The sequence below is a fragment of the Parambassis ranga genome, chromosome 9 (assembly GCF_900634625.1).
Source record: "Parambassis ranga chromosome 9, fParRan2.1, whole genome shotgun sequence".
NCBI classification, from domain to species: domain Eukaryota; kingdom Metazoa; phylum Chordata; class Actinopteri; family Ambassidae; genus Parambassis; species Parambassis ranga.
The window spans coordinates 4,727,855-4,740,700 of NC_041030.1; the positions used below are offsets into that span (position 1 = coordinate 4,727,855).

Here is a 12,846-nt window from a genome sequence, read left to right on the forward strand (position 1 = left end):
GGGAAGGCGTGGTGTCAGTGAACACAACATTCACACGCAGGCCTTACAATTAGCGGAGGAGGCAAGTGAGAAAAGTGTCATTGTAATCTAAAGGGTGAATGGGGTGAAAGTCCCATCTTTCCATCTATCTCTCTTTACCCCTGTCTTCAGTAGACACCCTGTCCTCGCTGTACATCCTCTCCAGCTTCTTGCGGTGCTTCCCTCCATCCCGTGGCGAAGTATCCAGATCCAGGGAGCGCTGGCTTTGACACGGAGCTCGAATGCAGGCCACGCAGTCTGGGGTGTAGTCGTCCCGTGACCCACCTCTCCTCATCCCCCAGTCCCGGATGTTACTGGCGCTCTCTGAGCTCTGCAGTGGCTGCGTTGATGGTGGTGGGGCTTCCTGGTGCTGGTGGGTGTGGTGGTGGTTGCTGCGGTGATGGCCGCTGCGATGGTGGCTACTGCGTGTGGCCGTGGCGGATGGCTGGCTGGTGTAAGACGGGTTGTTGCTGCCAGCAGCTTGGGCCTGCGATTGCTCCCTAGAGCTCTTCAACACCTCTAGCTCCAGACTCTCCTCACTGCTGCGCCCCCCCAGGGTCATCCCTCCTTCCCTGGTGATGGTGTACACCCTGGCTGGCTTCACAGCAACGCTGCCTTCTGGCCCCCTGGCAGCCGGTGGGTCCTCTGTGGAGAGGCTGCGCTCAACTGAGAGCCGACGTTTAGAGGGACCAAGTGGAGCTTGGGCCTGAAGGGTGTTGACCTGAGGCTGCGACTGTGGATTGCTGTGTGGATTAGACCGGCTGGACTGGTTTGGTTTAGCTATGGGCACACAGTGGCTCTGTGATGGCAGATTGTTGTTATGCAAGCTGCTGACTGGAGAATCACAGTCCTGGCCAGGGAAAGTGTCAGACAGTAGATGATCTGGAAACAAAGGGGACAAGAAGGCAAGTCATTATCTGTAATGAAGCTTCTGCAAATGAATATCTAAAATGTAAATGCAGATGAACAGGGAGATTATCCATCTCTCTTTGGGATTTGCAGCTCTGGCAGCAGAGTGGTAAACATTTATGAGACAGCACAGCTTTGGGGAGGATGAGAAGAAAAAAAAAGAGAAGAGAGCTAGCTGAGTGAGGGAGGAGAGCAAGGAATGGAATGATGAAAGATCTGGAAAATAGACGAGCTGGAACATTACAAGGAGGTGCTTTGGCAGACACAGAAGCCCAGTCGTCCTGCAGGGTCGTGTAGGATGGAGGCTCAATCTCACAGAGTAAGCAGCTGCAATGCTGCAGGCTTGTAAATAAGTGTTAACTCAGGGGAGTTTTCTTCATGCTGGCTGTGCCGTGGATAACCGAGTACGGGATTGGCCTGTTGCAGAGTGACACTGATCTGAAAACTAAGCAGAAATCAAACTTCTATCTACTCCTAACTTTGTGTGCACCACTGCAATTATTTGTTATATTGTTAGAGCACAATAACTTCTGTAAATATGGCATACTCATAGAGCATCATGGACACTGCGGTTCCTTTGTGTTCATTGCATTTCCTGTGTTATTTTGAAATCACTGCTCTCCCTCTTGTTTCAGGTGTCTTGTCTTCCCCCTTCCTTGTGTGCTCCCTCCTCTTGGCTCCTGGTGATTACCTGCTCCTCCCTAATGTGTCTCACATGTTCCTCATTGTCTCTCCCTCCCTTCCCCTCACTCGGTGCCAGTTCAACTTGTGCTTTTGGTGACATGTACCAGCCACTGACTGTTCTCCAGTAGCCTTTGTATTCCGCTCTTTGTATTTTGTCTGTAGCTCAGTAGCCTTAGTATCTTGTCTCTCGTGTTTTTGTCCTTAGTATTTTTGACCTTAGCTCTTAGCCTTAGTATGTTCAACCTCAGCTTGTTTTTGACTCCTTAGCTATCTCAATTGACCACCTGTGACTATTGGACTACAATAAACAACTTTGTCTTGAACTTAACCTGCCTCCTGTGCTTGAGTCCACTCGTACTCCCAGATGTATATAAAGATGGATTTAGTGACAGCCCACCAAAATGAAAGTGCTTCTCATTCAAATATTTCTCAGTGATGACATCATGGCTTTTTAGCTAGTTTTTTCATTCTACTGATCTGTGTTCAGGTGTTGGCTGGCCCCAGATGTTCTGAGTGTTGCATCACCTACCTGCTCCGTTGCGGTTCTCTGGATTGGTGGACAGGTATTCTCCGAATGCTCTGGCTGCTCTGTAGAGACACAACGAGAAGTACAGTTAGCCTTTAGCTCTATTCTAAAACAAATAGAAATGACTCAAAAAAGCCCATTAAAAAACCCTACTAAGTCACACTTTAACCTAAAAAACATCTGGCTTTTGCCCTTATTGGGAAAGGTTTTGTATGGTTTGTATTTGTCAGCAGGTGAAATTATATTGTATAAAGAAGTAACTGCCATGTGTTGGTGACATCTGATGTGGCACACCACAAAATAGGCTGGGGTAGAGGACTCAATTGCCATTTTGAGCAAGGTTACCAAAGTGTCAAAAATCCTGCATATGTACGTACACCTCTAAGACAATGAATCGTCAAGTCCATAACCTACAACAGCCGACTCTCACTAGGATAACAGTCTGTTCTTATATGGTGACTGAAGACACAGCTTGGAAGCTGCAGCTTGCCTCCCCTGTGTAGCCAAAGGCCCCCATAGGAGACTGAGACAGGAAAAGAATGCACACATACTGCCAGGAACTGGCACGATATGCACAGTATCCAGGTGACAGACTGGAAAAAAACATTGCAAATGTTACCATGCCAGGTATTTCTCTACATCTGAAACACAAATGAGACTTTATGTCAAAATTTAATGTCAAAGACGTATGGTGCTGACGCTCTTGTCACATGACCGTACTACATAGCGAAATTGTATTTAGGCTTTAAAAATCCCATATAGTGTTCATTTGTGATTATCCTTCTGAACAAAGTACTAAAGATACAATTTATTATTACTAATATTTTTTAACAATGTATATCTCTGAATAAGCTGCTACAGCGTGTGTTTTCGGTGCAGCAATTATTCCTCTGCAGCGTCTTCTGACATCCTTCTTCTCAGCGTAGAGTATGGGATTTTTATTGGAGTCAAGCACATAGATCAGAGATGTATTTTCTTCCTTGTGTCCCTCCCCCCTCTTTCTCCTCCTCCTCCTACTCCATCATCCAAACTGGGAGGGGGAGTTTTCACAGAGCTGCACGTGCCACCTCATATTTAATTACTTAAGAGTGTCATAGCAGAGAGGCATGCTGTACACGCTACAGCAACAACACAGCAATTCCATTTCACCGCTACCCCCAAGAGATTGTGCACACGTAGAAGACATACATTATATTTGTGTGTGTGTGTTTGTGTGTCTAACCTAGTTATTTTTCTGCATGCTGTACCACATGCACACTCTTAAGTGTGCGTCTGCGTGTGCAGATGACAGGAATGCCAGGTCGGAGTGAGTGGGAGGAGAGCGATGCACTAGGCTGCACTGCTTCTCCATATATCGGTGTGTGTGTGTGTGTGTGTGTGTGTGTGGCCTATATCTCCCAACATGTGTATTGTAAGTACAGTATGTGGGTGTTTCAGCAGGAGAAATAACTTGACAAACAGTTTCACACAGTAGTACGCCGGGTGATTGTACTTCTGCCAGTTACACTGAACAATGAAGGGTCTGTTTCAGACTGCTTGTAGCAGGATATTATTATTCAGAAATAATTTAAGAGAGGATGGAGACGTACTTCTTTAAAGAGTATAAAGGTCCTTAAGACTGCTTAATATTTTATTAAGGTTAAAAGAGTAGTGTATGACCTCATTATGCACAGAGGTACATGGGTCAACCATGTCAGTGACTTTGGTTTTCACTCATAGTTAGCTTTAGGTAATGAAAATGTTTAGTTCTGTTTAGGCATTAAATCATCCTGCCTCTGGAAGGGTTGCTCCAAAAGTACTTATGCATTACAATATGCATATGCATTTTATGGCTAAAAGAGTGATCAGATCCACCTTTAATGTGTAAACCAGTGTTTTCCCTCTAGCACTGACAGCCCTAACATGCTCCTCGGGCCAAAGTGTTTAAGCTTTATCGCCATGTTTTTTTTAAATTAAATGATTATACATGAAGGTCTTTGAATACAAAACATACACCACTTGTGTGTCTGAGATTTTTATAGCATGAATTATACATCAGGTCGGCCCATCTTGCCATGGCAGCAGCTTCACAGGCTCTGTTTTGGAGTTTCTTTTTTTTCCTTCTGCATGTTTTCAGCCATGTGACAAGAGTAGGGGAGGAGGGGCAGGAAAAACACAGCAACAACAGGGAGATGTGTTCATAAGACTACAATGCAAAGTAAGGAAGAAAGGAGGGGGGATGAAAAAGAGAATCATAATAAGTAAGGAAGGAGTATTAGATAAAGAGTGGAAGTGGGGTGGGGTGAGGCAGACAGGAGACAGATGATCTAGAAATGAGATGATATTATGCTCCCGGGAGCTGGTTGCATGCCAGGCTACTCCTCAGTCCTTCTTCGCAGTGTGAAGGGAGGGAAGGGAGGGCAACATATATATATTTATATATGTGTGAGGAATGAGCTGAGGTAGAGCTTATGGGATGCCTGGAGACACATTTACATCAAATGGCACAATAGTGGTCACAGAGAGGAGTGTCAATACAGACATGAGAATAAAGTCTGCTAGCTTGGGAGGGTTTGGTTTGTGTTTGTGCAATGGAGTGTGTTTTCTATACAGTATGTGCAGTGCATGTGGATGAATGAAATGTGTGCAAGAGCCAGAGAAAATAAAAGCTCTGGCAGGGCCAGCAATGTTGGCCTACAATCAGTTATTCAATAGCTAGCACAGGTTTGAGAATTTGCCATCATGCTAATGCTAAGAAGACCTCCTCTTATCCAGGCTTTGTGCACTCATAAGCACTGGCTAAGTCAAAAACGATGCAAGTGTGTAGGCATTAAAAGAATAAACGATACACACCTAAAACACAACTACAAATTCTCTGCATCTTCCCCTTCCCCAGAATAGAGCAAATACGTGTAGCCAGTCATAATTAAGTTGGCCTTCTACACTGAATAAAAGCTGTAGTGCCAGGTGCAGTGCAGGTCTTTGTCGACAAGCACAAATGATACTATGTATGTAGTAAATGATGCACTAAAGCTGGGAAGCACTGAGGTTCATGCACCTGCATTTAATAGGATCTGAGCACAAAGCTGCCTTTAAATAAATTATCACTTAAAAACATATCCAGCAGGTGAATGAAGCTGAAACTTGATTATAGGTTGTTTTTTTAAAACTGACTCCAGGCAGAAACATCGGTCATTTCAGTTGACACTAACATTCAATAAAATAGACCAATATATTTTATAAGGCAGCTTTTTGTGTGTGTCATCATATAGCCTTTGGCTGTGACGGGTTGTTATATGAGTTCAGCCTCCACAACCTGCTCCAGCTGACATGGGGAGTTTGTTAAAGTTTTGACCCTGCTGTGCCCTCCATGTTCCATCCGCTTACAGGGAGGTGATCGGTGACATAGACCATAATTAGTCAGATCAATGTGAGGACTGTCGGCCATCTTACTGCTCACCTACCAGCTTCTGTCATAAATAGGGCATCATTAGTCCTGTTATAAAAGCAAACTGACATCGTCCTCTGGACTGGGGAGAGACAAAATATGTATTGAAAAGAGGAGTTACTGATGTTAAGTACAGGATTATCAGAAGAAAAGCTTAGATAAGGAAAAGAAAAAGGCCCACAACATCTTCCTGATTAGATCATTCTACCCACCGTACCCAAAAAACTGCCATTTCAACTGCTTTCACTTTCCTACAATTTTTTGCTCTTTTACCACCAGTTCAAATACTTTACATTTCTAGAGTCATCTTCTTTTACTCTTGAGTTTTCATCTCTTTAGCTAACACTTCCACTGTTTTCATTTCTCTCTTCAACTCATGACTCAACTGTCTTTAGCAGTTGCATGTCAATTTACATTTTAACCCTTCACCTTTGTTACTTTTCAAGTTACACTTCGACTATTTCAATTTTGAGTTGACGCTTCCATTGATTTCATTGCCTTTCAGCCAAGGGTCAACATCCAAATCAACTCAACTTTTTTATTTTATTTTATTTTTATTATGCAACTAACACTTTGATAACTTCCACCAATTCAGTGTGGACTTCCGCTTTAACTGCTTTCAGTATATTTAAAAGGCTCCAGCAATGGTGTAAAAACAATGGCCACTTCAATTGCTTTTGCTGCCTCTCTACACTCACCATTAATTCTCCACTGTTTAATTGCTTTAAATTCAAAGACTTCCTTTCTAGCTCAGCTTTTTTTAGCTGACACTTCCACTGCCTTCATTTTTCACTATCGCCTTTCATTTAAGTCACTGCACGTCAATTTACCATTCAATGGCCTTTGTTACTATTGAAACTACATTTAACCCCTTGAGTCTTTGTTGACACTTCCATTGTTTCTAGTTTGTTTTGTTAAAGTGTCAGTGTCACATTTTTATCTACATAACCACAAGTCTTCAAATTAACACTTTAACTTCATTCAGTCCTGTAATAAATTCCACTAATTAGATGCTGATTTCTGCTTTTGCTGCTTTCAGTATATTAACTGCAAATATCTTGCTGCAAACACACTTACATTTTCTTTGTTCCCATTATCCAGTTTAACTACACTTGTGTTTTTTGTTCCCTAATGATTAATTTAACTTGTGGTAAAAATGTCTTTTTTCAAGAACAAGCTGATTCATTGATCACTATAAAGGAGAGCAAAGAAAAGAACAAAGCGATAGCACCGAGTTGTGCAGCACTGCTCTGGCCTGTGTTCACTGTTATCTCTTTGTATCCTCGCTCACCCTATGTTGCACTATCTCTCAGCACAGCACACACCGGGAAGGCTGGCTAGTAAAAGGCTGATGACTTCATTAAGAGACACGTGCCCCGCTACACTCCACTGGCATCAAAGGCCATGAGTCAGGCAATTACCCATATCTCCCAGGAGAATGGTAGGGGGTTCATGAATAGGTGGAAGGGAAAAAAGGAAAAAAAAAACAAATATAAAGTATCTCATCTGAAGAGATATGTGGCTGTCCAAACAGAAGCTGGGTCATGTTCAGATGGGGTGAGACCTTTCTGTTGGTCTGTTGAGGTACTGGGCTTATATTGGTTTTTATTAAAGGGGCATCAGGTAAGAGCTTTATTGCCCTTAAGCACTAAATGACCATAATGCATTTCTCTAGAGTCTGGGCGAGTTATGAGTTTTTGTGACTTTCAAAACTCACTTTCTATCCCATTCTCCCCAACCTCGTCACCAACTCGATTTTCAAGACGCTCCCCAAACCCCTAAATACAAAACACACACACACACACACATATAAACAGGCTATGGGTTTTCACACATTCCTGGTGTTGAATGTTAACTGAGGAAACGTATGCATCACAGCACATTTCTGTTTGACCTCTGCTCGCTTTCATTATAATTCATTCAAAGATATGTGGCAATAATTGCTATGTCAATTGATATTGCAATCCCTTCAGGCTACTGAAGGTCGACGAAGGTCAACGATGACCACATGCATTTCTCTTTCAGGTTTTCCCCTTGATATATGCATGTTATTATCAGCCAAGTCTCCATTTGACCATCAAAATAATTCAGTTACAACGCTCCATTTAAAAAGTTTGGCTATATGTGAATTAAAGTTTAAAAAAATTAAGATAAAAATGTAGTTAGGTTTGTCCCTACAGTAGAACCTTGTTTCTTTGTCCTTAGGTTTAACCCATATTGGGATATATTAGGATATATTAGGTCTAATGTGAGTAAAGGGGGAAAATGTCTCAGAACACATGGGGTCCATCCTTCCTATGAATTAGCACAGATACAAGATAACAGGAGCCAATAAGTGCAAATCAATTGCAAAGATGACATAGCAGCATCAAGAAACTACCCATCAACAGGCAATAAAACTCTGAATCTGACTGTGCCTGAGCCTGAAATGTACTTCACTTAAGTAGTCATCAAGAAGGTTCAATGAGGAGCATCCAGTAGCAGATGGCACAGAGAACTCTAATTCATTTACCTTCCCACTCATGGTAGTGAGGCTTGCAGTGAGACTAGTAAACCAGGGAAACCTAGTAACCTCTATGAATGTCTCCAACATCCCCAAATTTCCACAGGTAGGTGACCATTGGTCCAGTCAACATTGCAATAAAGATATAAAAAGTCCCAGACAGAAAACAGATAAATTACAAAACTAGGATGACTTCTAAATACCTAATCAAGTAAAATTTTATAAGTGTGTCTCCTGCCTCCTATCTCACCCTGTATTAGTCTTTACTTGGCGTCTCACAGCCAGGAACATATGTCAACAGCCTCTGGCACTATATGGTGCCATTTTAAGTATATGTAATCTGATTATGCACCCAGTATGAACCTTTTAGAAAAGTCTTCCCAAAGTCTTACCATATCTGTTAGTATCCATTTCACTCACCTAGTGAGTCTTGCTGCATGCTCCATGAATCCTCTTTTATATTTTACATAACAAAGATGCTATAATAAAGCCAATACACCACACAGTACATAATATTTTACCACTGTTGGCGATAAATAAATAAATACATAAATAAATAAAGTGTTATATCTGGCCCCCTTTCAAGTGTCACATTATACAACACTGATTCTGACCGTTTAGAGAGAGGTCCCAGGTGTTTTAAAGCTAATAGCCAGATTGGGCCACGGCTGCAGTTAATCTGTGGAAGGATGAGCACAGGGTCACCGCTGGTCACAGAGTCTGTTGGGGAACGAGGCCATGAAATTATATTTTAGTCAAAGTGGAATCTATTAAGGCCTGAAAACTGTGGAAAGCTGTGCAATTCCTGCAAGAGGTCACTCAAACATCCTTGAAATATTAAAGGCAACATTTGCTCCGAAGCGCTTAGTAGTTCTTCCTATCTAGCAGCTGATCAAAGCGGACGGCTTGCTTTTTGGTGCACTGTTCTACAAAGATTTGTCATAAACAAGAGCAGTTCTGTCCATGGCTAAGTGCTTCAGGCGCAGTGCATAAAAGACGACTCATTTTCCCCCCAGTTTTCCTTTAAAATAAAAGACATTACACAGGCAATTAAGCACAAACTTAAAATAATGTCCCTTTACCCTTTCCTTCCTTCTCTGCATGGCTTTACAATGAAAGAAAAAGACACAATGTTCAAATGGAGATTTTGGCTCAGTAAAATGCCTTCTCCACTCTCGCCTGATGAACCCAGGCCTGCCAACAAGAGGGCACACCGGCAGCCAAAAAGAGTCATCACACATATTAGAAGTAATTTCTAGTTAATGACAACATTCAGCCCAAGAGCACCGATGTAGAACACACAGCAGCAAGACAAGGTCTGATTTTGAACCCAGCGTGCAGTATTTATCCCAAAAAAAACCTGAATATCTTAATGAACAGTTCCAAAATCTCCTCATAGCACACTGGTGTTTGACAGCCTGGCTGTGGTCCTATTCAGAATACTCATAAAATAAACAGCAAAGACGGGAAAGAGGAAAACAAACAAGGATAGGATGGAGTGCCTGCTGCTGGGAAAGATGATTCAACACCACTGAAACCAAACGCTTCTATCTAAATTTGTGAAGTGCAGATCCATCACAAAGCCCAGTTCTCCTCATACCCCAGCTCACATAATTTTTTTTGCCTGATCCCATTCCTGTGGGAGGCCTAAGGTCCATCATGTCACATGAATATGTATTTATAAAGTCATCAGTGTCAAAGCTAGCACTGGCCCCCATTTTCCATCTATCTCCATCATGTGTGGCAGGACCTGATAATAAACTGTCATACAAAAAATGAGTGAAATTACACTTTTATTCCTTCATCTCGATGAACAACCCCCCCCCCCCCTTCCCTCAAGAGCTCCAAGGAACAGCAACAACATAAAGAGCTGCATGAATAAATAGCATAAAGCCTTTTTCACACGTCAACTCTTTCACAGTTGCCTGTTCACACACATGCAGCTCACAGTGGGAGTCTGTCTGTGGCAGACACGCTCGGATTACTTAAGGTGAGGGGGGCACCTCAGGAATCATATCATCATATAAAAACTGTAGGAACGCCAACATGAGACTGGGAAACAGATAAACTGCATGTATTGACACCGTGAGCACACACCCATCTGCTCGGTGTGAATCCTCCACACCATTACCTGCTGCCCTTCACACCAAGCAGGCAGGTCTCAGAAATGAAACCCGAATGATGTTGAAGTGCCAGTTATGGTACTTTGAAATCAATACCGGTACAAAAGAATATTAGGAAGAAAGAGCTGAAGAGAGGGGAGCAGCACCAGACACATTGTGTTGCTCTCTCTCATCCAAGTGGGCATCATTTGGTTCATCAGTGGTACCAATGTCATGGGGTCAGTTCAGTACCCAATCCTGGTCCAGAGTGCACTGCACATTCCTATATCCCTTATAGAACTTTAAGTGTACTCATGAACTGAGTGATTGTGATGTGTAGAGTCAAAATCATAGTGATAAAAGAACCTGCTTCCAATCTGATCCCTCCTCTGCATCTCATCCAATCCCACATCAACGATGTGGGATTGGATTTGTTAAGAGTGAAAGGTGAAACAGCTTTGCTCCTGCTCTTTCATCGCTCAACAGATAAACTCAGATCATCCAGCAGACAACACTAATCCCGGCTCGCCTGGGATTCAAGTGCTATTGTCCGCCGAGAGCCATTAAACTCCTCGTCAACTGAAGTGCGGCTCACGATCACTGACGGAGCAGCGAGCGGGTATACTCCTTGGCCCCAGTCCCACACTCATGCCCGAGATGTTGGTGATCGGCATGATTTAAGGGGAGTAAGGCATTAGGCGTGCAAGGCGGTGAGGGAGGCGATACACAGATAAACAGCAAAGACAGAGATGAAAAGAGCAGGAGAACATATGCTGCATGGTGGTGAGTGTGGATAGGTCATGTGCTTAAGAGGACGCTGACTTATGTTTCTGCAGAGCAGCTAAAGAGCAGAAAGGCTCTGGTTGTGTGTGTGTGTGTACGGACTGAGGTCAGCAAGTGGGCAACAAGGACCGACTTTGATATCACAGAACATTAGTCATCCTGCAGCCTTCATTGCGAGGACACACTGATCTGACACCCATGACATGAGGACCTTTCACGGCGTGACTCATACATTCAAAGTTGAATGTCAGACAATTACACTGAGTGTCAGTGGACCTGCAAAATGTACACATACACATTCCAAAACAGGTTATTCTTAGTATTGATATGGAAATAGGGGATTAGTTTAGCTCTATATGACAGAAGTGTTTTCTGATCTTGCATAGGCTATTGTAAAACTAATAGCAGAAATACATTTTAAATAATAATAAAAAAATTTTCCCGTGAGGACATAATTAAAGGGATGATTTTATCTGACCAACAGCCAAAAATCAAATATATTTAGCTTTCAATCATCGAATGAAGAAAAGATAAGCAATCCTTTTACATCAAAAGGGGATTAAAATGGGAATAATTCAGATTGCAGTCCAATATTATGAAAATAAAATAACTAGAAACTAGACTTGCACAGCTTTTGTTTTAGGTTCATTGTAAAACTGTTCAGATTATTGGTTATTTCCGGTACAGTCAAGGGTAAAAACATCCACTTAATTTAAATGGCTTTCAAAATAAAGTTTAAAAAAGTAAACAAAAAAGCCAAAGTAAATCTTATCACTGTAAAATGAGCAAAGCTAGTACTCCCTGGTCTTACTTTATTACTGCACTGAACTCTGTGTCTGTTGTGTATAGTGTAAGTACGAGTTTTCAGCATCAGACCGCTCTCCGCGCTCCGCCGCCCCTCGATGCACGGCTGCAGAACCCCCGGTGCACAATCACACCGCGGGGGCACACTCACCTAACTTTTGCGGCCACAGAAGATATCGCATCACTCCTCAGATTCTTCCTTTTGGACACCGCAGTTCCCATGCTGAAGTGGACACGACCCAGGAGAGAAAACGCAGACCATTCCACAGACTGATCGGCGAGGGAAACACGCAGGAGAGAAAAGCAGCAGGAAGAAACGGGAACATTAAAAGTCGCTGCTATCCAGCGAGTCACGACTTTAATGATCTCATATTGGTCATCTCGTCTTTCAGTTCACAAAAGAAGAAGAAGGTTCCAGGAAGATGCTGCAGGCTCGGCGCCGCAGCACAACTGGAGGATGGAGGGAGTGTGTGGAGCGCTGCGCTCTGCTCTCCTCTCCTCATCCAACTGAAGCTTCCACGAGAGAGAGGAAACGGGACCATAAAAGGAAGAGGTGCCTGCTGCGCGGCCGTGGACAGGTGCGGGGTGGGTAGTGGCGCGGGAGGAGAGAAACACGCATGGTTCATTGTAAGGGTGTATATGAGATGTGAAAAGGTGTGGACACATAAGTCCAGAAGTAATTTTGCAGCTTGTTATCGGCTGTCATGCAAAAAAAAAAAAATGCGTGTATTTGGGTGATGTGGGCCTGGTAAACACAGAAAATATATTTAGTTTATTAAACTCACAACGTAGATTTAGATTAAGTAATAATATTTAATTGCATTTTTTATTGTTAAATGTTACTTTGCTCTGGCTGATGTAGTCTCCACTGGTCATTGCATTTTAACACACTATAGCCTACATCAGAGTTAATGTGTAGAGTTAGATGTCACATGACTGAGCCACCCACTATTTAAACTGTGTGAGCAGCAGGATCAAAACACTGTGTTGTGATGTAGTGTTGTTCTAACCGTATATGCAAACTGCCTGCACCTGGGACACCACCTGAGTGGGACCATGAACGCCCACTTTTCCATCATATCCCCATCAC

The 12,846-nt window shown here is 42.8% G+C and overlaps 1 protein-coding gene across 1 annotated transcript in view; it reads right to left on the minus strand.

The window, feature by feature from the left end:
- The window catches only part of nsmfb (NMDA receptor synaptonuclear signaling and neuronal migration factor b), a 33,317-nt gene extending 21,298 nt beyond the window's left edge, over positions 1-12,019 (minus strand). Inside the window, exons 1-3 of the mRNA XM_028414669.1 lie at positions 11,908-12,019; positions 2,141-2,199; positions 139-900 (exon numbers count right to left, since the gene is read on the minus strand). Coding sequence (XP_028270470.1) covers positions 139-900; positions 2,141-2,199; positions 11,908-11,978 — 892 coding nt within the window. The 5' untranslated portion in view covers positions 11,979-12,019. The remainder of the gene's footprint in view (positions 1-138; positions 901-2,140; positions 2,200-11,907) is intronic.
- Positions 12,020-12,846: the final 827 nt, after the last annotated feature.